Raw genomic sequence first — 27,509 nt, 5'->3', positions numbered from 1 at the left:
AAAAAACACCATAGTTCAGTAAGAACAAGTACTGATGAGAGGAGCTGTGCTGTTTAGAGCAAGATAATGCACCTTGTCCAGAAGCTACGATAAGATTTATCACACTAAATATGCTGGTGTGAGATATGGTTTTAAATGTTATTTAAGGGTCTGAATGAGACAGATTTTCATTTCTGGGTCAAGGGTCCAAATTTGGCCCAGGTCAGTAGGGACTGAAAATGAAATAATAGGCTGCTGTTTGGTGGACTATGTGAAATAAACAGATGTTCCCCATCTAGTTTCTAGTGCACAACAAAAAGCCATCACCACCATGACTGTGTCTACCCCAAAGACCATGAACATCTCTATCAGGACAGTGGTTTATCAATGGGGTGATGTATGGAAACTTTCATTGCAGCTACCATTGTAAGCAATGTTTCAGTAAGACTGTCATTCTGGTACTTTCCACAAGAACTAAACTCAAAACATAAAAGTTAAAAATTTAAGTTATAAGAAAAGATGTTTGGGACATGGATAACTTTAAAGAGACAATCTGAACTTCCATAGCCGTTTACTCTGAGCAACAGATTTTCAATACCAGGTTTGATGCTGAAAGGACATCTAGTGGCCAGTTAAAGTAATTCAATGTGTGAAATAATCCTACACAATCGCTCAGGGTTTTTCTGTCACACTATAGATCTATTTGAGATTTAAAACAAACTCTGAAAGAAATTAGGATACAAAAAGTTTGCTTTCTTTCCTTTTTGTTCTCTGACCTATGTTACAATTTCAGAGACTTGAGTGAGTGTCATCCATAAATCTCTGATCTCTTATATTTTGGGATTAGACAAGCTTGACGCAGTTATTTATTTTGTCTATCCAGGGATCTGTTTTTAGTTCCTGTAAATATCCAGAAGAAAGATGTCCTCACTGTCTGTCTCTGTTTAATTGTCAGAGTGGACTGGGATTGTATGTAAAGAGTCTATTCCTCCTTTCTTTTCACTGTAAATATCACATTTGTGGTCCAAGCCACTCTCAAAGGCCTTCCTTTGTCAGTGAAAGCCAATGATGTCTGTTCTCTGCAAATTTGCTAGCTGCTGTTATTTAGAAAGCATGATTTGCAGTCTGAATATTGGTACATAATAGTTTAGCGGTAGATTAAATTTATGGGTTAGGACTCTTGACCACTGACAATATATCTTAAAGACACAGCCTTTTGAGTGTCCCTGACTCTGATGCTGATGGGGAGCATATCTGTGGACAAGACTCAATAGACTCTTGTTTCTTCTCTAGTTTTGTGAAGTTTTGTGGGGATGGGAGGAAGAAATAGTGATGTAGCTTTATCTTTTGAAATTGGTCTATGCAGAGAATGATTCTAATGCATATGCTTGTGGGATTTTGTATTTAGACTTTGTATGTGCTTTGCAGATTTATTAATAAAGCCATCCTGCTTTTAGAAGAGCTTGAGGAGTCGCCTAGAGATTTTAAGTCCTCAGATATTGTGGAAATAAAATTTATTATTTAAATGTGAATTACTTACAAAGATACTTTATGCTTTAGCAATAAATGAGGAAAATAGTTTTCAGTTGCATTCCTTAATCTCCCATTCAGCCTGTCCATCTTATTATATTGTGAAATCTTTGGGGCAGGGGCCTGTCTTCCCCACTCTATAAAGCATCTAGCATGTTTTGGGGTGCTAGATTGATAAGTTTTATTATACCACAACATCTCTTAGAAACAAAGACTATAGAAAATCTGTAGAACTTTTAGTAAGTTTAGCTGTGAGTTTTATGATTGGTCAACTTGTGTTGCTACTGTTCTGCTGCTGGGTCCTTGTTATCGTCACTGTCTTCCTCTTGCAGATGTCCAGTGATGCAAATAAACATCTTGATCCATTGTTTATTAATGTGCTTCAAATGAAAGGTTGTTGCTGCTTATACTCCAGGAAATTGGATGGATGGGAGGAAGGAGAAAAGTTTCTATATTGAATTTGTTGATACTTGAGTTATGAGAGCACGTGTCCCTTAAAACATGGTGGTTAAGAATTAAACAAAAGTTTAAAAAAAAACCCATGAATACACTGCTTCTTAAAAAAAAATTCTGTCAGCTTTCAGTCTGAAAATCTTCATCACAGAAGACAGTTCCTGATAGAGCAATTTACGGGCATGAGAATAGGGAAAGTGCCGTGAATATTGCCGATATTTTTACAGGCAGTGGTGATTTTTGGCTATCTCACTTCTGAGGGTGACAAAGGCACAGAGAACCCAGCTGTTAATGGCATTCTGAAACCACCTGGTCCTGTATACTGCTGGCCTGCTCACAGCGGAACTCATTGCAGAGCAGTGTGGGACTTATCACAAAACAGCGTGAGAGTCTTCTGTCATTGGGAAAGAAAGAAGGCTGCGTATCCCTAGAAATGTTTGGGAGAGGACTGCTGAATATCTACGTGAAGGTCTCATTAAGATTGCATCAGGAGTAAAAGGGACATCCCCATTTAAATAAACAATGTACTTTGCATGATTCCCCCTTCCTAGCCCAATGTGCCCAAAAATGGAAAAGCAGACACTTCTCTACCTCTGTCTTCTACCTCGATCCAAGCACAGGGCGCTGATCTGATGTGGATCATGACATTTGGACTGCCATAGTATTCTTTTTTAATTTATTTGCTAACATTGTACAAGTAACATGAGCAATCAGAAATCGATGTCTTAGCTTGTGGATGGAATGGGTGCCATTTTTTTAAATTGGGGGGGGAGGGAAAGGAGGCTTCGGGCAACAAAAAGTTAAGAAATGCTTGTAAGGAATAATACATGTACACACTTCCCTGAGCTCTCTTTCCTTTCATCAGTGGGCTCATCTGCGCTCACCTGGCAGGAATGGTTTGACTCCAGTGGAGTTTCAAACAACTCCTGGCTCATCGCCGGGTCTGCATCTGCCTCTGGGGGAGAGGATTTCTCCTCCCTGCTATGCACTGCAGGCGTCTTAGCATCAGACTCCTGCAAAGCGTCCACAGTAGTGTGCAGGGCATTTGTCCACATCAAGTGTTTGAAATTGTACATTTCCTTGGTAAGGATGTTATTCTTCTTTTCCACGGACTCCATGTAGTAGCCGTGTGGACAACCAGGGGTCCATGGATCACAGTTTGAGAACTGCTGCTCTAAACCACATTACGAAGCATAATTATTTGCTGCACCAGGCTGATGGGTTCACAATGGAAACAGTGGCTGCATCTGCATTCTGCAGTGACTCGTATATCTAGGGAACTGTCACACCTTTTAAAATGACACTGGACAAAATATGGTATAAATTTATTAAAGTTGATATGCTGCTTATAAAAACACTATTTTTAATGGCCTTTATTAAACATATATTCAAACCCTACTCTGTTTGCTACCTGTCTCTTTTTACGTTAGAAATATGATGTTGACATCTGTTTACTGGAGAAGTAGTGAATAACAAGGTCACAATGGACTGAAACCTGAGCACCATCCTAGCCTTAATTTGAGGCAGTTGATAAAGGGTTGCTGGCTCACTTGATTTAGCACTTGTTGTAGTTGAGTGTGTTTCTCCTTTGGTCTGAATTGAAAACTATTGTGAAGTTTTAAAACAGACTGACTCCACATCCTTTTTTTCTTCAGTTGAGATAGATGAAGCATGAAGTTTCAAATTGGCATGGCTGTAAAAATCACCATATGGTGAATACCTTGGTATTGCTATAAAATTAATTCCGTTAGACATGCGTGTAATATTTGACTGCGTGGCTACTTGGAGTTTGGAGTTGGAGTATCTGAACTTTGCATTAGACTGGCAGTGACTTCTTAATGTATTTTCCTTAGGTGGGATTCTATTTACACTGAACAAGGAATGATGAACTCTCCACTTATCTGGTAAGATTGAAAGGGATGGATATTGCCTGCCAGAGAAAACTTACCTGTAAACAGTTTGTTATCCTGTCACTGAGAAAGGGGTAAGAAGAAATGCAGGCGGCTTATTTTAAATGGCTCCAGGTGGCTGTGAAAATGTTACTGCAAGACAATCTCCAGTTTAGCTTTAGGTGAAAATTGACTGCCTGCTCTTCATGTTTGTACTTAGATTACTAAGGTTATAGTTGTGAAAACAATACTGGCACTAAATAGATAAAAAATAATAAAATCTGCAAATCTATTGAAAGCTCTCCTGCATGAGTGTGCCTGCTCTTGCTTGGTCTAGTATCAAGAAATGCAGTATGTGCGTTGGTACAACATGCTGCCACCCAAGGGTCAAAGGGTAAGCTTGAGTCTCGAACTTTCACTTCCTGACCGGCTGGAAATTGAAGCCTCCCAGAAGCAATGTTCATAGGTTCTGTTGAAGTGGGACTGTGAACATGATGTGCTGTTCTATCAGAGCCTATTCATTAACTCTAGAGAAACTTAAATTGAGGATAGGATCTCAGCCTTACTCTGGTAGATAACACATGATCACTTACTGTGACATAGCTGCTGGAGGGCTGGAATAGTGACTTCTTTAGTAGTAGTACTCCTTGGGAGGTACATGAGTCTGGGAAATCAAACACTATTGATCTTCAATTGGTGATCAGGTGTGGTCAAAGATTTGCCTTTGAGATTTTAAATCTTCTAGGAAGATGGCTGGTGCATTTCTTAATACCAGACTAAGCAAGAGTAGGCACACTTGTGCAGCGAAGCTTTCAATAGATTTGCAGATTTGATTATTTTTATCTATTTAGTGCCAGTATTGTTTTCACAACTACAATCCTAGTCACCTAAGTACAGACATGAAGAGCAGGCAGTCAATTTTCACCTAAAGATTAAAACTGGGTAGTGTGATGGCCAGGCACAGAACAGAAGGAAATACAGCATGTTTGGAAATTTCTGAATTCAAAGTGTCTGAATTTGCTTTAAATGCTCTATTCTCTAGGTGACAATCTTGAAAGAAGCATAACAGCATCTCAGCTGAAACTAGTTGTTTTCAGAATAAGCTAATCAATGGGAAAGGGTGGGGGGGGATCTTTCAGACACAAGCCGGAGAGGAAAGTGGGTGTATTGATCAGTGTGGGGTATAAGTCATGCGAAGTAATCCATGTATTTCTGATTGTCTATATGACATAACTGGAAGTATTTACCTGTTAGAAGCCATTTCTAGTTCATTTTTTTAATTATTTTTTACTCTTCTTTCCCAGCATGTAATGGAACAAGTGCACCATTTTCATAAAGATAATGGAACCATTTCATTCCAGGTAAGATTTCTGTCAGTAGCTCTTCCATAAACCGTTTCCCTTCTCAATAGCACTCATTGAAAAATGTAAATCTGCTGCTCTCTTCTGTAATCCCCCATTCCATTAATAAAGATGCCCCTCAATAGCACATAACATTCTTGAGATGGACTCTTCTGGAGTAAGATCTAAAAGGTTTGTTCCTTTTAAGATTCAGGAGCATATCTTGTAACCCACTCATTCATGTGATGCTCCTTACAGTGTGCTAGTTTGAATGTAATAAATGTTGCTTTCTGTAATTAGGGACACAAAGTATAGAGAAAACTTTGTAGTGATTAACTATGGGCTGGTAGTGTGACACAAATAATCTAAGAGGCAGATCTTCTAGGTCAGATCAGATTAACGAACTTTCTCACTTCAGAGCCATTACTTTGTCTAAAGCTAAACTGCTGCCTACTGAGGATAAAACAGATTTTGTGACATGTGACTGAGTTTGTGGTTTAGCCTTAAAAGTTGTTCACATTTTACTCAGCTCTAATCTTCTGGTTCTGCTTGTCATTCATAGGATACCATACCATGTCACACAAAATAAGCTATTGAAATGCTATGACGCCAATATCTAATGGTCCTGGATTTGCCAGAATGCATAGTCAAGGAATTAAGTGTAGTAATGCAGTATATTTGAACTGCTTTAAGACTTACAAATAGTAGCATCTTTGTGACTGTGCAGTGAAGTTATGGAAAGGGGGCAGTGTGATCCTAAAATGACAAGGACTTTTCATGTTCCAGTGGAGATTGTTTTACACCGGAACAATGATGTTCTAAGGTATAAATATGATGATTTCCTTGTTCTTATTTTTAGTTTTATTTTAATATCCGCTCTGAAAACCAAGATGGTCTTTACAGCCTTTGCTTCTACAAGTGCATTGGCAGTGATGTTCGGACCAATGATCAGTTCCTGTTTTAGCCTTGATGTGAGTAACGTGTAAAACAACTTAGAGCTGTTGCATTTGCTTAGTTAGTAGCATGAAATGACGCGTGAGACTTCAGCATAGGAGCACCAACTCATGTGCTCTGCAGCTGGAAGTTGAGGTGGGGAAATACAGCTATATCCAACATATCCTTCTAATGTCCCATTGCATAGCAGTGGTATTCTCTAAGGAAGCAGTTGTAGTATCAACTCCCAATAGAACTTGATTCTTCCATTTTTGAGTTACAGTAAGACAACATTGTGGTTTTAAACAGTCTTGCGTGCTTAAACAGCTTCTAGATTGAAATTTACCAACATTTATTTTTATTCCTGACGGCCATTTGATTTGCCAAAAAATCCTTGGGGAAAGCTTAATTGGAAATGGTAACTGTAGCAACTGCTATGACTGACAGCTAATGGCGACTTTTGTAGCTCAACAGGCACTCTAAAAGTACCACTTCAGGATATGAAGTCCCAAAAGAAACAAATTACTCATAATATAACTGGGGGGTGGGAGTGTCAATCTAAAAAGGCTAAACATTTGAGGTAGAGAATACATCAAACTTGAAATGCAGCATATGGCTGAGATTATACAGCCAGAGTGTTCATTACCTGGTTAAAAACAAACCCAAACTGTTTCATGTTTGTGAATAAGGATGAACAATTACAGCTGCTATGCCTAATAAAAGCTTGATCATCCTGAGTAAAAGGTGCAAGTCTTCTTAATTACAGAGGCAGAACCGCATTTACTCATGTTCTTATGGTATGAGTATGAGATCATGAACCAGAAACACAGTGGTTCTAATCCAGTCTCTGCTGCTAACTTGCTTTGTGAACCTGGCAAAGTCACTTCTCTGCCTCAGTTTCCACTTCTGCAATGTGGAGATAAGTTTACTGATCTTTCAGGGATATTGTGTGGATAATTGGTGGGTTGTACAATGACTTGAAAATGCAAAGAACAATGAATTTGTTAGCTGTGTGAAATGAGCTACATGTAAACTAACTTCAGTTTCTAATGTATGTGGTATTGGAGCCGTGTCAGTCCCAGGAGATGAGCAAGACAAGGTGGGTGAGGAAATGTCTTTTATTGAACTCACTTCTGTTGGCGAGAGAGAGAAGTTGGTCCAATAAAAGCTATTATCTCACCCACCTTGTCACTTGAATTTTCTAAAGTCAGTTATGATCCTTATGCAAAATATATTTTTACAGCATTCCCATTTTAAATAAACCCCTTAAGCTCTACTTCAGAATGAAACATTTATTAAAGAAAATGGTGCCTTCACAGTCAGCTTGGTTTATAAACCCCAGACAGAATGTGTCCATATATGATACAATATCTCAAGGGGCATTTTCCTAATGTGCCTGTAGGGGACTCTTGGCTTATGCTATTTCTGCCTCTTTATGTTTACAGGAATGATTTAAGATTCATTGGCTAATGGCAGCCCTCCCTTTCACAAAGTCTCTGTCCTTTGTGTTCCATGGGTATGTATACAATCTCCAACCCCTGAGTCCTCCGAGTTTCTCCCTGGCGCATCCAGTTCCTGATCTTGATACGCTCACAAATTCACTGCTTCCAAAGAAACAGTAAACCCCAGCTTACCAGTTTCACCTCGGTTCTCTGCTCCGTCTGACTCTGAGCACTTAGATATGTTTATACTGAAGTGAAGTATAAGTGTATATATAAAGCATAGAGATTCAAGTAGTAGCAAATAGAAGAATTGGAAACAAATGGTTATATATGAAATAAAATTATAACATGCTTTCTTGAGCCTGGGCTTAATTAACCAGCTACTCTCATGTCTGATAAAGGATTGCTCACCCAAAATCCCTGCAGTACTTTACAGTCAGATAGCCTGTGGCCCTTCTTTCCTGAGGCATGCACACCGTCAATTTGCCTCCTTGATGAAGGAGTCAATGGGTCTCTTTGCACTCCAACATATACCAGACTAATCCTTCGTTTTTATTCATGAACAGGACAGACCCTCCTGCTGTTTGCTGATTCCTATAGATTTCCTCTCCTTGTAGATTTTGCAGTCTCTCAATTTGCAGTGGGCACAGTATGCAAACAGACAGACCTTGTCAGGCATACAGTACACAAATGGCCAGACAGGGAGATGCATGTCAGTAACCACCTGCCTGACAAGAATATTTCTGAGATATGTAATCTTCTGGTGACTTGCCTTAACTCCAAAACCTTAAGAACATCATTTTCAGTATAAGTACATAACTCCTTAAATATTAGCTCTCCATACATTTTGCAGAGATTATGATGACCAGTGGGCTACTAACTCTCAGTAGAGATCTCACATGCCACCTTCTGGTGAACTACTATGCAGAGATCTGACCCTGGGGATCCCTGTACAATCCTATGCACCCTCTATGCCGTCTGCCAGCTGGCATCACGGGGTCACATTCTCCCATCCTTATCATGTGTCCAGTCCACCACAAATGTGCACTTTCAAGCCTAGCACTGAGTGTCCCAAATCTAAGCTAAGACACCATTCCAAAGTAAACTGATGGAATATGGTCTGCCCGAGTCTTCAGAGAAATGACTCCAATTTCTGTTCCTGCTGTAGCTTTTTCCAAGCAGCAGCAACAGAATGAAACTAACAAGATGCTGGTTGGTTTCACTGCAGCTATATAAGAACTCTGTGGGTAGCAGTAAAACTGATAAATGTCAGTTTTTTTATTCTGTTCCTTTGGAAAAGTGAGGTGCAATAACAGAGGCATAGGAGCTGTTCCTGGGCATTAAAGGGGGAGACCATAAGGAAATTTTTGTATTGACCATAATATGCTTACTGCACCTCCTTTGCTCTTATTAATTTTATTTTTTATTGAAACTGATTACAAACTAGTCACAATAGGATCCCCTATGCAGGGAAGTATTTTCTGTGGATTTTTATTGAGCTAAAAGCAGCAACTTGAGAAGTGAATGGCATCAGAATGTTATGAGGGTATAGTGAGGCTTTCTCAACTTTAATTCCTATATGATACTAATATGCTATTTAAGAAGCACTAAAGCTCTGATAGTTAAAACCAACAAAAGGCTGGAAATGCAACTTATGATAAGGAACTGGTTGACTGGTGTAATGGTATCCGTTGGTTGAAGTCAAAGTTTTTTAATGTAGTTCAGGATCTTTCACCTTCTTTGCAGCTGGTATGGGGAGGAGTGGCATTTGTAGCAAGCTGCCTCTGGCACTGCAGGTTGGGTGACAAGATGCAGTTATCAGCCCTGGGATAAGGGGGAAGGTCCTCATTATAGAGGGCAGCTGCAGGGAGTTTGTTTTGTTGTGGGTGGAAATGTAAAAGGTTCTCTGGATGTGACTCTTTGCTTGTGTTGACACTCTCATAGTGTAACACAATAGTGTATCTTATTCTAGGAACTAATTTGTTCTTGCTCAGTGTGGAGAGAGGGCACAGTTGCTGATTTGTTCCATGGGGTGAGATTCCAAATGCCTGTAGGTTTTTTTGTTTTTAAATCTTGAGATAGACAAATAAACTTCCTCAAAGAACATTCATTCACACATGAGAAAGTCAGACTTCATTCACAATTGTTAACCTGTGTGTTACAGTTATATGCAAGTCAACTTGCTCTCTTGTAGGATAATCATTTGTTAGTCTTCAACAGAAATACACTTGCTTGGGTCTATGGTGTTGCTAAAACCAGCTGCAGAAGAGATGATCTGGGCAGAGTTGGAGTGTGATGGGTGGTGATAAGTGCCGAAGGGTGGAATGTCGTTGCCTCGGTAACGCTGTCCAGGCTGCTCAGGGCTTCAGTTCTTGGAGCTCTGCTGTTATCAGCACTAGCAGATAGTGCAGCCTGCTAGTTCAGCAGACCTCGACGTTTCTTATAAAGAAAGACCACAGGCACAGTTTGGTAAGAAAGGCACTGCCCTCAAAGTACAGTCCTACCATCCCATAGGAGCTCCAGATACACTAACACAGGAGTGCCCACTGGCAAGGAGTGGCTCAGTCAGCAGCAAGAATTTCTGCTGTCCCCTCCACCACACAAAGGGTTAAAGTGAGGTACCCCAACATTTATAGACTGAGACAAACAACTTACATACCACCTTACGTGTTTCATGACATCTGTTTGTTATCTCTCCTTGTACCTTGCTCCAGATGTCTGGGGCAAAACATCCCTATTCATCACTTTTGTCAAACCCTTTTATCTCATGTTAGGTCCGGGTGTACCTGTGCTAATCTTTTGTAATGTGCTCACATACATACCCAGCACCTTCTTAGGAGTGCCTGTGTTTTAGCAACGCTAGCAGTATCATAGCCACGTTCATGCACCAGACAGTGAACTTGTAAGCATCTGCTTTAATACATGGCCTGACTTTGGTTCAGGCCTCAGGTCTTGCACCAGGCCCAGTGCTCAAGGCTCTTTGTCTCTCTGCTACAATGGAATCAGTATATCACTGCTAGATCTGTTCCTTTTTCAGGTCGAAGGTCGCTTTGCTGTTGATAGCCATCACGCTGACCGGCACTGGCTGGGCTTTTGTTAAACACAGCCTTTCAGGTAAAGACAAAAAGATCTTCCTAATTGTCATCCCACTACAGGTGAGGACAGAACTGACAATAATTAGGGTTCAGTTTAAATGCTCCTAAAAGGTGGCTTTCAGTCTAAGGTCTCCCACAGGATAGCAAATTGCTTTGGAGTAGTGCTCTTCAAGTGTAGTACAGCAAAACTATTCCTGGAACAAGCCTGTCAATGCAGTGATAGCTCACGTTGTAATCTCTTGAGCCTTCTTATGGAGGAGGCATGTCCAGTCACTTGAGTGACTTTGACTTTTCCCCATGTAGAGTAGCAGATCTGGCCGATGGGATGGATCACTTGACGATCACCTGCTCCGTTCGTTCCTTCTGACACACCTGGCATTGGCCACTGTCAGAAGACAGGATAGTGGACTAGATGGACCATTGGTCTGACCCAGTATGGCCATTCTTACGTTCTTATATAAGGGACCAAATGGGCATTGACTGTAATGAAGTCGCATTCACGTACACTAGGATTGTATTTGGCCCATAGAGTAGTGTTAAATTATTAAGCAGAGATCTGGGTCCAGATGGGAGGGTTCTGCTATATGAAACACAGGAGTGAGGTAAGCAGAAGGAATCTAGAAGATGAGGTCTCCAGACTTTCAGGTAACATATGCCCAATGTGTTCAGAGTGACCGGAATGCTCCTCTTATTCCAGAAGTAGCAGTACTGGGATTGGAAGCATCAGACAATGGACCTTAGTCCTCTACCTTGCAAGCTAGCTTTCTGTCTTTTAAAAACCAAAGCACTTAGATGCTATCGGGGCATGCATAGAGCGGGAGAGCTGGGATGTGAAGCACAGAACATGGCATCAGTGTTCCCTCTGAGTTGTTCATTCAGTTTAAACAGACCAGGAGACTGGCCCTCAGTACCCATCTGCTCCTTGTGTGTATTCACTTCTATCTACATAGTTAAATGAATGTTTGCTATTTCTGATCCCTATTGGCATTATAGAAGGATTCTATTTCTTCTTATATATCAGCAGAAATTATGTTCAATCAATTACACCTGTGCAGATCCTTTGAAGGTGTCACCAAGCATGGGACGTTTAGACAAAAGGTTGCAGTGGAGTTGCTGAGCATAATTACTTGATCTGGAGTCACTGAGAGGCCAAAGTGGAGCCTATGCTGCCACTTCTAGTCTCTTTAGAGCGCTTCTGTGACCCAGTGTCAATGCCTTGCTGTGTGCTGTAGGTCCAGGCAAATGTGGCATACATCATCACAGAATCAGCAGAAGAGGCAACAACCGATTATGGGTTGCAGAAAGAAATTATATTCCCGGTAGACCTACTATGTTGTGAGGCCACCCTATTTCTAGCAGTATGATGAATCTTTGTGTGCAACACGGGGCTTCTGGGGCCAGAATGTCCAGCAATAATTGTGAAAAATTTGTAGTGATTTTTTTCAACAGATGTGTTGCAACCTGCAGGGGGTCTCACGAGATAATTGTGGGCAGGGGTCACAAGTTGTTGATTTTATTATAATTTAAAGCCAAGAAAATCTTCCTCCACTTACTCCACACTCTTGCCCTTATTCTTACAAGTAATGGGCTTGAGCCTTTGCTTCTGGATTCAAACCCAGCCCAGGTTGGTAACTGAGTGTCCATGTGAAATAAGTAGGTGTCCTCAGTCCTATCCCCAGTGGGACAAAGGTCCCTCAGACTGGCACCAAATGGCTTCCTGGTGGCATTCCCAGCAGGAAAGCAAAGACTGAATGGTTATGGAGACTGAATTTCCCTGTCATCTCAATGATGAGGGCCCTGACCGGTCAGGGTTGAGGCACATCGGTGGAGCAGCGTGAGGGACATTTTGCAACCTTCAAAGGCTCAAAAGTTAAATGTAATAAGCAGAACCAAAAACATATTATTACCAGAAACTTAACTCCGTGTGGTTCTTTAGTGTCAGGTCCTCTTATAACCTTTGTTTCATTATTCTTTATTATTGCTGGACATTATTTCCAGCAGTAACAGTGAGGCTACACCAAATTGAAGTGGGAATTAAAATGAGTGACATCTCTCAAAATGAGGGACACTTCAGAGGTACAGTCTGGCTACTTGCTGTCCGTGCTATTTTTAATTGTGGATTGAGAATGTCTGTCTCTGACTATCTATCTGAGGCCTTTCAGAAGTGCTGAAGTCGTCAGATACAGAACCAGTTTTTTTGTTTTAGTGATCTAGGTTTGAAAGTCAGGCAACCAGTTGTTAAATCAATGTCCAATGGAAGATGCTACTTTCAGCCAGAATCTTTGTATATGTACCTCAGTTTACAAGATATGGTCCTATAAGGAACACTTTCCTGCTCTTCCTTTTACTCCATTTGGCAAAAAAATGTTGTTGGCTCAACAAAAGCATTTAGCTGAATTATTTCTATCTTTGGTCCTTAAAACAGGCATTTAGCCAGAATATTTGTCTGCTGAATTTCATTTTAGTCTTAATCAGACAAGCAGCTGGACTTAAATGAGGAGACAAAGGAGCTTCTGATTCCCTTGATTAGTAAAAGAGGATTGGCTCCCATATTTTGAGCCTTAGTCCTCTTGATTTTTTTTCTGTAACAGAGAAAGGAACATAAACTTCCCAAGTCCATCCCTTTAAAATGCACACCTCTTCTACAGATATTCCATGCCATACTCTAGAAAACTGCTCCGAAATACATGTATATTGCTAAGCTATGGAGGTAAGCTTCATCCTCAGTTTGGCTAGTTGCATGGTTACATTGGGTTGCCTTTGTGCACTTCTTGCTCTTTGACAGAGGGCTGTTTAAATTCGTAGTGACATTCCTCTTGACACTGTAGAATGTCCTCCAGGAACAACTATCTTCCCCATATGCTTCCCCCCCAAAAAACCAGTCCAACCCAACTTTAGGGTTTACACTTTCTATATTGTCATTCGGACAATATTGTAAATAAAATAACTTAAATAAAACGGGAGTATTAACTTGCGTGATAAAGCTATTTTTGTTTTTTATAGTAAAAATGTATAAATACTTACTATGACAATTTGTTTCAAAATGCTTAGTGTTAGAAACTGCTCTCATGGCTAGTGATTTACTCCAATGACTAACGTTGTGCCTGCAACTTCTTGGAAGCCAAACCTTAGGGCAAGTCTACACTACAAAATTAAGTCATCCTAAGTTACGTCAATTTACAGCCACTGCAGTAATTAAACTGCTTTTGCACGTCCACACTGTGCTCGTTGTGTCGATTGTGCACATCCTCCCCAGGAGTGCTTGCACCGATTTAACTGTCAGTGTGGGGCATTGTGGGACGGCTTCTGAAAGGTAGCGACAGTTTACACTGACACTGTGTCGACCTAACTACAGTGACTTACATAGCCCGCTACACGGACTTAATAACTCCACCGCTGATGTATTAAGTCGTGTAGCAGGCGAGTTACATCGGTGGGAGCTGCATTTTAGTCTAGACGCTTACCGAGTTAGGGCAATGTAAGCTGCCTTACATCAACTTAACTCTGTAGCGTAGACCAGCGCTTACTTCCAGAACGTTATTGTATCTAAAGAGTTAGCCCATTTGAATGAAATACTCTGTGGATGCAGTGTCCCTCTGTTGCCAGGATGTTGACATAAACTGGCATTGAAATCTTGGTTTGAAATCCTGATCCACTCTCGTGGATAGTTTCATTCAAACCCATAAGATAATTCCTGTGAGCAAGAGAGACAATTTGGGTAAGGTAATATCTCTTATTAGACCAACTTCTTTTGTCAGCACTCCTAGGTTGAAGTAGTATTAACAACCAAATACATGGTTTCTTTTTTCAACACTCCTACTATAAAAAAATTGTTCCAGCATCTGTGCCCTTCCGTGATGCAGTGTCTGGCTTTCCTGACTTGTTCTAGTGTTTCTTCTGAATCAGTCCATCTCTAGCTAACATGGCTGCAGATCTGTCTCATTTAAGCTTAACACTGAATTCCTCGGGAATGGTGAATACTTTCAGATGTTCCTGTCACTTCTCAGTTCTTGAATCTGCTTTGCTAGAGGCAGCACTTCTGGTGGGATGAATAGACAACACCACCTCTTCACTATTCTAACCCATTCACCTTCTTTTAACGTCTCCCCTTTCATCCCTCCATCCTTGTGTTCTCCTCTTACTCCTTGAACTTTATCCTTCCTGCTATCTCCTGGCTTCCAGCCTGGGTTACTAGAATTACCTTCACAGATGTCTCCAGCATTCAACTTTAATCTCATGGACCAAGCATAGTGCTACTCATTCCAGTTCTGCAACTGAGTGACCTTGGGCAAATCGGTTAAGTCTGTTTCCCCATCTGTAATATAGGGATAATATTACAAAGACAGGTACGGTGCTTTGAATTCTAAGGATGAAAAGCACCGCAGAAGGGTTAAAATTAACTAGCAGAAATGGATACAAAAGCTGCTACCATAAATTATCTAACACAAGTATCACAATTGTGATTTCTGATGGGACAACATACCATGCTGCCCCAAGGATAAAACATACTTACAAATGAATTCATTGTACCTCTCCTCCACATCTGTTTTGGTTTGGTTTGTGTCCACCTTTTGTCTCAACGTATGCTTAGATTGTAAGATCCTTGGGTCTGGGTCACTTTGTGCATGTGTGTGTGCATGCAGTATTTATTCTTAATTGTGGCCTCTAGGTGCTACTGCAATACAAATAACTGTGTGGGGCACGGGGCGGTGCGAGTGTGTCCAAGGTAGAATCACTGTTTACTTGTAATGAGCTATGTGAATACATAGATGCTGGCAATTCAGTATCCGGGTCCTGGCTGCAAGGGTGATCAAAGCCCTAGATTTGTGTGCTCTGTGTAATCACAGCTATGTGTAATGCTGGTAGGCCACATGTAGCTTGCAGTTGACTATTTTTTCACAAGATGGTGCTATGGAGTTTGCTCAGTGTCAAACTGCATGGCTTGAAACAGAAAGGTGAAGCAGCTGACGTCAAGGGCGCTTAACATGAGGTGCTTAAGAGTTGCCCACAGTAAAATGTGGGGCCCAGGATCAAGATTCAAGTAAAATCTCAACAGTGCTACCCATCTTTCTTCCAAGCATGCACTACAATTTTATAATGGAGATTGGAGGAACACAGAGAAAAGGAGGCTGGAGAAGAACTAGAAGCTACTGTTCCTTTTTTTATTATTATTATTATTTAAATATACCTGTATATTTTGTCTTGTCCCTCTGATGATGCAGCCACGTAGTTTTTTTTTATTTATTTAATTTCTTTGTTTTTGGTTTAGTTGCCTGTTCCGTGTTGCTAGTTAATGTCCAGTTTGCTGTGGCTATTACTGATTTGTATAACTCCAACCTCTGTGTCATTGTGAGCAAAAGAATCCTGCATATTCAGGGATTCCCTATCATTGCAAAATCTTTGGATCATATAGGAACTACTAAGGCAATGCGTTGCTTTTTGTTCTTCCTCCGCCACCTCCTTGTCTCCCCTGCTATAATGAATCTCTTTCTCCACTGCCAAATGGCCACCCAGCTGCTGCTAATATAAAAGAGCAGCTAAAAGAAATAGTGTGCCAGGAAAAAATATTGCTTACTCTTGGTTCAGATAGTGGCGGGAGCAACTGCCACTGGGACGGGATGATGAGGCCTCACTTGCCAGATCCAAAGGCTTTTCATTAAAGGAAGAGTAATTCTGCTGCTGTCGATAGGATTCTTGGGTTCCAAATAGAATCCCCTATTAGGCAATCAACAGGGAAGTGGGGCCAACAGCGAATTTCCCTGATGGGTCCCACCCTGGCTAGCTCTTTCAGAAGGTGAAAGATAATTTGGTCTGCATTATAATCAAAGTAAAATGAGTTTGTGTTTGTTGTATAAAGGTATATAGTTGGCTAAGATAATCAGGTGTCTTTTAATTTGTGACCGCTGTGTAGATACTGTTCTGTGGAAGATGCTTATCTTTTATGATACAGGAAAAATGTGACTGGCTTTTAAATGGCAAACATTGATTGTAAATTCACTAGCATTTCTTTCATTAATTAAGATTGTCTCTTCTTTAAGTGGTGAAAGCTACTGGATCCTTCCATCACGCAGCCTGGCTTCTGTGCTGCATATTCAGTGATTAGAGTAGATTGAATCTTGCACAGGCAGACACAGTCCTGTTTGGACTGCCCGTTGCCTGCCAAGATTTAATGTCTGTTATTACCTCTGAAGCTGCTCCCCCTATTTCTCTCTTCACTACCTCATAGTGCATTGGGAATTTACACCATAAATTCAATAGCCACTTTCCCGGTCATTTGGGGCAACCTTCCCAGAGGTGAGGAAGACTTGGCTTCTTTAAAGGAATATTTTTTAAATCTTGGTCACAGAGAAGCCTTCAGAACTACTAAACCAGGTAGCCCAGGCACCCTGTAACTTAATATCCTGGCAGTTTTGCCGGCCCACATGTCTACTGAGCTGTATGTCTTACCCTTTTCCAGCCTCATTGCAACATGTTTATTAGGTAGTAACCCCAGGAGCCTGGCACAGGCGTGACTGCAGTCTGACTGGAATAGAAAACTAAGTAAAAGGTTGTCTGATAAATAATTCTATTTGTCACAGTCACAGCTATGTTTACAGGCCCAATGGACTCACCTGCCCATAACTGTGTAAAAGTTCCATTAAATCCTGAGGTGGCTCGGAGCTCATTAATGAGAATTAATTACAGGCTGCATGCGTTTTCTGGAAGAAATAATAATAATGGGCATGTTGCTTTTGTCTTATGCTCATTGTTTTTCCATGACACTTTAGATGGCAGTAAGAACTGTTTCCTCTGGGGTGGGTCAGATATAAAGCCTCTCCAATTGGGTTTGTTACGCTGCTTTGTCTGATGTGCTCCTTCCATTCTCTTAAAGCAAAATGGCTGGCTTCTGCCCAGGTTATTAGTGTACCCTGCAAAGCAGTGGGATATAAACATCCACCTGGGCTAGTGTTTGTTTCTCTCTCCCTCTCATTTGACAGAAAATGCTAGTGCATTTTAGAGCTTTCTTACCTCACCTTCTTTAAACTTAAGCAAAAGTCTCTCACTGCATCCCCTCTAGTCAGTTTCCCCCACCCCCATTGTCCCCCAGATCTTTGCTTTCCAGACAGACTCTACTGGGCTGTCTTTTATTCTACAGCTATTGAAGATTACAAATGGTTAATTTACAAATCTGAAGACCTGAGCATAGGAAACTCCCCGGGGGATGCAGGGGAACAATCCTGAAAAGTCTAGTGGAATCATTTATTAGGCTTGTGGGTCAGTTATCTGCAATCTCATTCCAGTCTCCATCCCTCACAACTAGAACTGTGACGGAAGGAGGAGGAGATGGGAATACAGGTTTGTAGATTACCTACCCTTCCTACTTTGAGACTATAATTTAAATTCTCTATAGCTATACATGGCCCTCTGTTTGTTTGTTTATACTATAGTGCGGGTTACTGGGCTTAAAATCCCCTGTCTTTCAAGGGGGAGAAAATAATACTGCTGCAGTCTTTGTTCTGCCCCTCTCCTGTGTATCTGAGGAGTGATGTGAAACTTGGTGCAGTCTAGTCACGAACTGTTAGCTATTTTGCTGAAGCACTGCAGCATGCTATAGTTGGCAGCTGTATCATAGGAAATATGTTGCAGCTAGTAGCTGCTGGGCACTGTTCCCTTTGTGCTGTGTATGTGGGCAAATAAGTTCCCTTACACTTGCCTCCACCCCCTTTTGCCTCATGGAATAAAACTCGGTCATCCTCCACATTCAGACCCTTTACTCCTGTTGCTGCAATACATATAAACATTGGAAATGTAAGGGCCCAATCCTGCAAGCTGCTGAATGCCCTTTACTCCTAGCACGTTCAGTAGGGGTTGGGAACATGTGGTGCTTTGCAGGATCTGGCCCTAAGACAACTCTGCAGCAAAAAAGAAACCCCACACATGGATGTATACTAACATCTACAGTCTTGAGAAGAAACGGGCTGGTGCTAATAAAGCTTTAATCTAGACCATAACTGATATCCGCACCGGAGGATATGAATTAACATAAGAGTAGAGCTGTATTGTTCCACTCTGGTCTCCAGTACTGCAAATACAGGTGTCAAATACAAGTCTAGGCTCTAGGTTGTATGACTGCCTCATGTTTGAGATGCTAAAATTGTTTTTCCTGTATTTGGGCTTGTTTTCTCATGAGTGTGCACTTCTTAGGTGTTTGGGATGAAAGCGCCTTCTTTGTCTGTTTGTTTCTCCTAGCAGAAGTTAAGGGGATTAATCTGTGACCTGTCTGATGCTTATGCTTGGTGCCAGAGACAATTGTAATACTCATTTGCAATCTAGTTGTTGAGTCAATTTCCTTTCTGGCATAGGAATGTACTGTATCTTCAGTGACTATTGGCTCCTGCTTTCTTGAGTTATTCTTTGATTAGACTTCAGGGAGTGAATGTGTGTTCATTCTTGAAAATGGGAAATAGTTCAGGAAACTTCCAGTGTATTTGTTGATATTGGCATGGGAAATTAAATTGCTAATGCATCAGGGCTGGCACAACATGCAGTGCTTTCTAGTGTTATTCCTTGGTTGCCCTAATACTGTATACATTGTTGTTGTAGCCATATTGGTCCCAGGATATCAGAGAGACCAGGTGGGTGAGGGAATATCTCTTTATTCCCAGACCTGAAGAAGAGCTCTGTATAAGCTCAAAAGCTTCTCTCTTTCACCGGCAGAAGTTGATCCAATAAAAGATATTACTTCACCCACCTTGCCTGAATATTGTTAATTCTAGTTACTTTATGGCTTGTCCTTGCATACTACATAGTTGTTTGGTGTTATCTGCTCGTATCCTAAGTTCTTCTATTGCTGTTACATAAATATTCTGAAAAGGTCAGATTGATTCATCAAAAACCTATCGTCTGCCAGTGTGCTTGGCTATGATGGACAAGCTGACCTTTTCCCACCTTGTAGCCTGTTACAACCTTTGAAATTAGCATAGTAGGCACTTGGAGAGTAAGACAGAATCTGATTTCAAGAATTTTGCATTGTACCAGCTTTGATCAATGCAGCTCAGAATATTGCAGGTGCAAGCTGTAAAACTGAATGGAGATGGAGAGGGAACCCGAGAGAGGCAAGATGTGTAAGGGTTTTTACAGAACCATGAGACGAAACTTAATCAGCACTAGCTATCTTGCTGTTAAATTTTAGAATCTCTACTCTTCTCACAGTCACAAAGCTTAGTAACTTGCTCAATGGTACGTTCATTAGAATGCTCTGGGGATTGGGAGTTGAGACCCTAAAAGTTTGTCCTTTACTAGCTAGAGGCTAAATTGTGCTCTATATTAAAAAAAATGGTAATGTGCATCCTCCATGGAACTTGAAGCAGTGCTGCTCTGAGAATTCACACAGGTACCAGGAAGAGTGTCCCTGACAGTGTCTCTACTCCAGAAGCCAAGTGAGTTGTATTTGTGAAACATCCAGTCTCCGACCTACTAACAGGGATTCAAATGTGAGTCTTGCATGCTGACTTCTTGATTGCTCTAGCCATGTGGAGGCAGTGAGTAGACTCAAAGTTCAGAGGAGGGCTTGGTGGTTTTCCACAAAGGTGGCTTTTTCCTAAGCTATGTGGCTCTGGTTTTCTATAGTTTAATTGTTGACGTGTCAGGTACTTTTGTTAAACAGTCAACATGTTTCATTTTTATTAATGAGAAAGATGCAGAAAGCTCCAGCTCTTCCTAACTCAAGGCCTCTCAGAGTTTGCTTACAATTTTACGAACCATCCATCCACATAACCACTCTCACTCTCTGGAAACTTTCTATCTAACAAGTTAGATGTGTGTTGTTGAATCTTAAGTGTGTCACGCTGACTAGAAGTGTGTGTGTGGAGAGGGTAACGCTCATTGCTTATCTTCAGTGTTCCTTGTGAACTATAATATGCTTAGGGCAGGGGCTTTCTTGGTCACTAGATTTTGATAGCGGTCTGTCACTTTAAATCCAAGTAGCATTGTCTTAGCTGTGCTCAGTGTAGTGGGAACTTAACACACAGCTCTCTTTGCAGGGAGCTGGCCAAAGGTGACACATTTGACTTTGAGGCCTTTCCCTTTAAAAGGCATACTTCTTGTCACAGCTGTGACGATGTGGTTGCCCTAATGATGCTGCTTTGCTTCCCTGTTGTTAAGACACAGACTCCTCTGATGCATAATGCTGGGCAGTGCATTCTTGTGAACCTCTGGAAGATGTTGCATTATGGGTATGTCACGCTAGTCGACCCCAATCTGCCTGGGTGCACTTGTGTCTTTCTCTTATGGTGAAGAGTTTGTGGGAGGTCACAGGGTGTGCACAGACTTATACACACCCTGACACACCATGACGGGTAAAAGGAGAGATCACAGGGAACCACTAGCATTTTGTTCTGTGTGTTTTTGGTATGGGAAGATAAGATGGTGTTGGGCATGGATTGGGGCGCTCTCCTTCCTACAGATAGAAGTCATAAACCCATGCCATCTGCAACACAGCACTGGTGTGTTCTGCACATCAGGGTTGCTTTGTGTCTGTTTCTTGGTTATCTGGCACACGCTGTGATCTGGGAACTCTGTGCTGTTAATAGTGAAGGCCCTAGAAATATGGTTTTTATAACATTGGATGCTTCAGCTTAGACCATACTCTTACCCAATCCCAGTCAACTTCATGATATTATGCATAGACCATGGTAGGTAGGTTGGTTCATCTGTGGAAGTGAATTTGTGTTGTAGTAGGTTGCAGCCTCCTTTTTAAGAATAGTTCTTCCTTTATTTCACTTGATGGCAGCCATCTTGCTGATAATGATAGGGTCATCATTTATGAGCCTGTTGGTGAAGAGGAACGAACACACACGGAGAGCACCGCATCAGCAGAACTTAGTGGTTTTAAGTTTTTGACAGATGAGTGCTAGACGTAGAGCTACTGTATGTAAATAACTTGGGTGGAATTTCCAATATTAAAGCCTGCTTACGGGAGATGTCAGAAATGTCACTTCAGGATGATTTAAGGATGCCGGTTAAACTTAAAATCCAGTTAAGTTTAGCCATTGCAAAAAGCATTTCTTGCCATGTAAACCTTTAAGATGCTGTCTGAGCTGATTGGATGTAGCTTTCTTGGCAGGCACTAAACATATCTTCTGTCAATTGGACAGGTTTTCCCTGCTCTTTGAAGCCGGCATGGAAGCCTGACTGGCAACCTCCATTATTCAGTTGCTTTGAAAGCAAATTATATTTGTGTACACTGTCGCTGTCCCTTATAGCACTTGGGCCCTTTGCCATTCTTGAGGTCGCTAAAGGACCACAAGGCCATGTTCGTCATTCCTCCCCCACCTGTAAGAGACTGAATTTCAAAACAAGTTTGACAGCTGCTCCATCTGTTGCTGATCTCCATTCCCATTCACATCAGTATATGCAGCATTCAGTAAGAACTTGTATAACCTTTCCAGTAAACAAGCCATTTAGCTCCGGGGCCTTAGCTTATACAGTTTGTGACTAAAATGCAGGGATCTGTCATGAGTGCTCAGTGAATTATTATTACTGCAAATATCACTCTTAAATTATGGCTGGGGCATGACTGATTGGTACAGGAAAAAGCTTCACTGCTGTAATTTTTTTACCCTTCTTGCCTGACATGCTGAACCCCTGAAGCATTTCTCAGCGAAACCCAGATTAACCATTCTAAGACTTTGCCATTTTAAATTCCACGCATCCTGAACTGGCACAGATGAGCTCAGTGGCTTCAATTGATACCATGGATAAAGTATTCTGATGTGCTTTTGATCTGCTTAACATCACGGGTTTTGTGGTGTCTGGCTAAATTTAGTAAAAATCCTCCTTCATATGCGCCATCCTGTCTGAATGGATCCAGTGGGGATCAGTCACTGGTACATATTCGTGGTGCTGGTTGGAGTTGGAAAGAAGAGAGGGTGTGAGGGAATAGGTTTGCCGTGTACTCATAGTCATGAGAAATCTTAACATGCATCAGTGTGAGCAGACCATCTTGCCACGGGGGCTCGTGGGAATACAGTGGAGACAGCACAATCTACCCTTAAGGATTGGGAAAAGTGCAGCCGTAACAGATGTGAGAGGCTGAAACACAAGTCATCAGGTTCTGGTGCAGATGTGCTAGCTGTCTCGTATGACAAGTGTCTTACAATCTGGTAGACGGATATTTTTGTGGGGTAGGGAGGCCCATTTGGGATATCTATCTAAACGTGTCACATTAAAAGTTCCCAGCTTCTAGATTCATGGTGTTCCTGAATTCTAATCCCAGTTCTGATCCAGACATCTTCTGTGGCACTGGGCATACCTCTCTGCTTCAGTTTTCTGTGTCCGTAAAATGGAGAAACCTATTTACTGATCTGTCTGGATTAAAAGGCCCAGGTAATGCATGAAGCAACAGATATAGAAATGGAGATATCTTTCTAACAACAAAAAATGTGGTGTTGGTCCGTGAGAAAAACCATTCAAATATGAGGAGACTCTTGATTTGCCAAAAGATGCAGAAGAGAATGACTGCTCCGTACGGGCAGAAAGAACAGAAATGAGAACCCATTTAAACTGCAAACGTGCTGTTTTGCTGTACAGAATGCTGAGAGAGACATACCGTTGATGGGGGAGTGGGGCTATAGATGATCTCCAGCTGTACATGTGGTAAAACATGACCCTTGGACCATAAGGTGCACCTTGCCTGCCCTATTTGGGAAAAAATGTATGGTGGTGGTTTCATGTTCCCCTTAGGTCTGGGCAGTGGTGTTCCCCCTTACCGACCCCAGGCTGTGTTAGGAATGTATCCAATGAACGAATCAATCACTTATATTATGTTTTCAAGGCTCTTGTATCCGCTGAGAAAATTATTTGATCAAGCAAAAATTCCTGGAAGCTGGAGTGCTGCATGCTACTTGTCAGCCCCCTCATTTCTCCACTTTCTGTCGCCTCCCCCCCATCCTCCTTTTAACAACCACAGTAATGTGCAAGTGCTGCTGCAGGAACTGGCGTATGATTCTACTGTGTATGCTCTGTGTGAGCTGAGAGGGAGGCAGGCTGCCCCCTGCAGCTGTCAATATTCCATACAATGGAAACTCTGGTTACTTCCCTGACTCCTAATAATAATAATAATTAATAGGAACCCCAATAAGAAGGAAAGTTTAGATTGTGGATTGTAACCCCTCTGATAAAGTTCCTACTGTCTTATGGCCTCTTCCCAAGCAATTTCCTCTGGCTATAAAAGTGTATTTCTCCAGTACTCTCATTCCTCCCCTGACTGAGAGATTTTTTTCCTTTTCTCTGTTGCTTGCTAAGGACAGTCATGAGTGCAAGCAGACTCCTTGCCGTTTATTGCCACTGAGCTGCTTCTGTGAGATCTAGACTTTGCTCTTAAAACCACCGCACACTGTCTCTTGTTTAATAGTGGCCAGCTCCGTTTTAAAACCTAATCAGATCCTCCGTAGAATGTGGCAGAAAATCTGGTTTATAACTGACACTGTTAACCTGCTCAGGGTCTGCATTTTTTTTTTAAATGCTCAGCTCTCTTCTGAGGGCCTGTCTACATGGGGAAATCTATCGCTCTAGTTACACTAATAGAAGTCCCTGTGTAGACACACTTATTTCAGAATAAGTGCCTTTTTCTGGTTTAGCTTATGTCACTTTGCGTAATTATATTGGTAGATTTCCCTGTGTAGACAGGACTGAGAAAAGGCCGGTTTTTTAAGTGGCTTATATTCACGTATTTCCTAATGGCCTTGTGTGTTCTTTCCCCAAAAGCTATTATCTGAACAAAGCTGAAGCTGTTCAGACATCACTACGTTATGGTGAGTAAGAAACTAACATATACATGTCTGTAAGCAAGGCTTGAAGTGAGTAAAAATGGGCCAGAAAGCCATCCTGGCCCTGCTTTGGTGGTTGATTATTGACTATTTCCGGAGCACCTAGAGGCTGCAAACGCAATGGGGGTCCTATTGTGCCTGTTGCTGTAGAGACACCATTCAGGACAGGGACCATCCTTAGAAACCAGTTTCCTGAAATTGTTTGCTTTAAAAATATTCAGGTTTTCACCCTGGTGCACTGGTGCAGCACTGTCTTCCAAAAACTGCTCAAACAGCCTGAACCGGTAGCTGTACGAGGTGTGAATTACCTACAAAATGTTGTTGAAGCCTGAGGACAACTTAAATATTGGCAGTAAGGCCTGGTCTACAACTTAAAATTTAGACCGACGTAGCAGTGTGGCTTAGCAGTGTAGCTATGCTGACCTAACCACCACTGTAGAAGCAGCTAGGTCTGCAGAAGATTGCTCGTTAACCTAGCTACCTCCACTTGGGGAAGTGGATTACCTGCAGTGACAGGAAAAACCCCTTTCATCTCTCAGGGAAGCGTCCACACTACAGGCACCATAGCTGCAGTGCCTGTAGTGTAGACGTGCCGTAAGTTTTGCTGCTGATTATTTGAAGACAAATAGCCTGCAAGTTGCTAATATGCTTAACCAGATGTCTGAATAGCCATAGAAGTCAGAGATGGAAAAAGACCAGTTAGACCACTGTATCCATCTCCTACCTCGTGCCATGCTGAACTGTCCCCTATAGTCTGTCTCTCCAGGGTGCTGTTCAGACTAATGTTTAATGTCCCTAGCAATAGGGTTTGCACCCTTAGTGACCTTGGGTAAGTCACTTTGTTGCTCTGTGCCTCCGTTCCCCAAAGTAAAATGGGGATTGTAACGTATCCCTTCTCCTCAGGGGTGTTGGGGGAATAAATGTTACCCATTGTGCAACACTCCGACAAGACAGTCGCCACAGTTGGTTGGGAAAGTGTGTAAGTACTTTAGAGTAAAGGCAAGTTGAGAACAGTCGGACACTTTCAGGTTCATAGCGATGCCATGCTCCGGAACCTTGGCAGGCTGTTAAAACTCTCCTCTAACGTTTTCTAGCTGAAAACAACTTGCTGTCTTTCCCTACTGGCCTATCCCCCCCAGCTGTCTTTAAATTGGATCCAGCTGTTTGTAATATTCACTAACTCTCTCCCTCCCCTCCCCCGGAGACAGACTGAGCTTTGTTGGCTGAACTGTTAGGCTTAGAACAACATAGTGTAAACATACTAAAAGTTAAGCTTGAGGCTAGGTTGTGCCCTGGGATACATGCATGCAGTTTCTGCAGAAGTCAATGGAAGCTGCATGAACACATCCCAAGAGAGAACTGATCTCTTAGTGGTTTTCATTTGCCTGCTTTCAGACATTTTTTTGTAACCCATCAGGGTAATAGACTATGCTCTTGATTTTGATACCCTATGAAAACCCTTTCTATGTTCCCTCTGAAATGTAAGGGAGTCTATTTTACATGTTAGTAATAGGTTGAGTCATTTAGATTTGGATCAAATCACAGAACTGTCCCTCCCCCTTGTGTATCGAATAACGTAATAACCCTAATGAGACATAATTCCCAGGTAACTCCTGGCTTGAAATATTTCTCTGCGGAATAAGAGGTTATAAAAAGATGATGCCATTATCATCTCTTGCTCTTGTTCCCTCTCCTCCCTTCCACAGATTGTATGTTACATTTACTTCACACAAATCATTCCCGTTCTCATCAAGTTTGCTGTTCATTTCTAGTGGAAATGGCTCTACTAGATATCTTACTGCCAAGAGAAAATGTATCTCCCCTCTGAATCTTTCTCACACATTCATTTTTAACTGTAACTAAATAAAAAATAAGAGGTACTTTTCCACATTGTAATATAGCTTCTCAGAACCCACTGCTGAGGTCTGATTTTTGCTGATCTTTAGCACTGGTGCTCCTCAGAGGAAGGGAAGAGGCTAGTGGGTTTTATAATTTATGTTTGTCCTGAAAGGCTGCTGGATTATACGTGTGACGGCTGCAAGTAATTGCATTATTGAATTTTCGTTTTTCCATTTTAAAATGTCTGAAGGAAATTAATCAAGAGTGTACAAAGGAAAAAAATTAGGCTTAGGGCTGCCCTGTGGTAATGAAAGCGCCAGGGAGCTAGTGAAATGAGTTTTCACTTCTCCATCTACAAGCTTTATTTGCTTAGTGACTTTAAAACATGTGGTTTCTTAAAGTATAATCCAAGCAACCGTGCAGGGCGATTTGGAATATGTAAACTGCTGGTGGTGCCAAATGACTTAGGGGTGTCTCTTTCCCTTAAAGCAAAGTCTTGTGGTGGTTTTTTAAAAGCACAGAAATGACATTTGGAATTCTAACTGTATTTAAAATGACAGGGAAAGCAGTAAAATCAGATGGCTAACATTCTTTGTCCAGGGATTAATAGCAGTAAGGCAGGGGGACACTTGGTTGCATCTCTACCCCAATAAAGGGTCCTTGGTCCTAAATATTGTATCCTCTGAATGAAGGTAATGTGTCATGACAATATGGGATTATGAGAACAATCTTCTTCAATTTCCTGTTTTTCTTGCAGCTGTTGGATGAAACGGCAACACCTGTGTTCTTTGTTCTTATGGTGTACAAGGTCTGTTTGGCATCAGACAACCCTTACTTATATGTCTTTCAGGATGATGAAGATGACTTGAAGATGGAAGCTGCATAAAAACCTTTTTTTCTTCCTCATTGGCTTTGAGCAAACTAGTGTTGGAATGACAGGCTGCTTGCACTTTTCTTCTGAGGAGGCTTATTTCTTTTTTTCCTCCCAAATATTTTGAGGCCAGCCTATGTGCATAAAAATACAGTTAGATTCAAATTCAGTAGCTGCTAAACCACTAAAGAGGCTTGTGGTACTCTTATGCACCTCAGAACTGAATGTTATAGTAGTTTGCAATAAGCTAATAAGATCCTTAATGGTGCAAAAAATGACATGCGTACAGAAACCTTTGCAGTAAACGTTCAAGTTTATGGACTCCTAAAG

At 41.5% G+C, this 27,509-nt stretch overlaps 1 protein-coding gene across 1 annotated transcript; it reads left to right on the top strand.

Moving 5' to 3' along the window:
* Positions 1-358: 358 nt before the first annotated feature.
* Positions 359-27,194, top strand: GPR107 (G protein-coupled receptor 107). Its single transcript, XM_067542194.1, is given in 10 exon segments — positions 359-405; positions 5,156-5,212; positions 6,051-6,148; positions 6,891-6,921; positions 7,582-7,742; positions 10,604-10,721; positions 11,894-12,019; positions 24,425-24,454; positions 26,176-26,256; positions 27,063-27,194. Coding segments are annotated over 10 exon segments (861 nt in total). The 5' UTR covers positions 359-378.
* The last annotated feature ends 315 nt before the right edge of the window (positions 27,195-27,509 follow it).

Source organism: Emydura macquarii, unplaced genomic scaffold (genome assembly GCF_026122565.2).
Source record: "Emydura macquarii macquarii isolate MOO-44397 ecotype Brisbane River unplaced genomic scaffold, CSIRO-AGI_Emac_v2 contig_691, whole genome shotgun sequence".
In the NCBI taxonomy this organism is placed as follows: Eukaryota; Metazoa; Chordata; order Testudines; family Chelidae; genus Emydura; species Emydura macquarii.
Note: the sequence above shows the minus strand (reverse complement) of the source record. Positions and strands in the feature narration are given on the sequence as shown.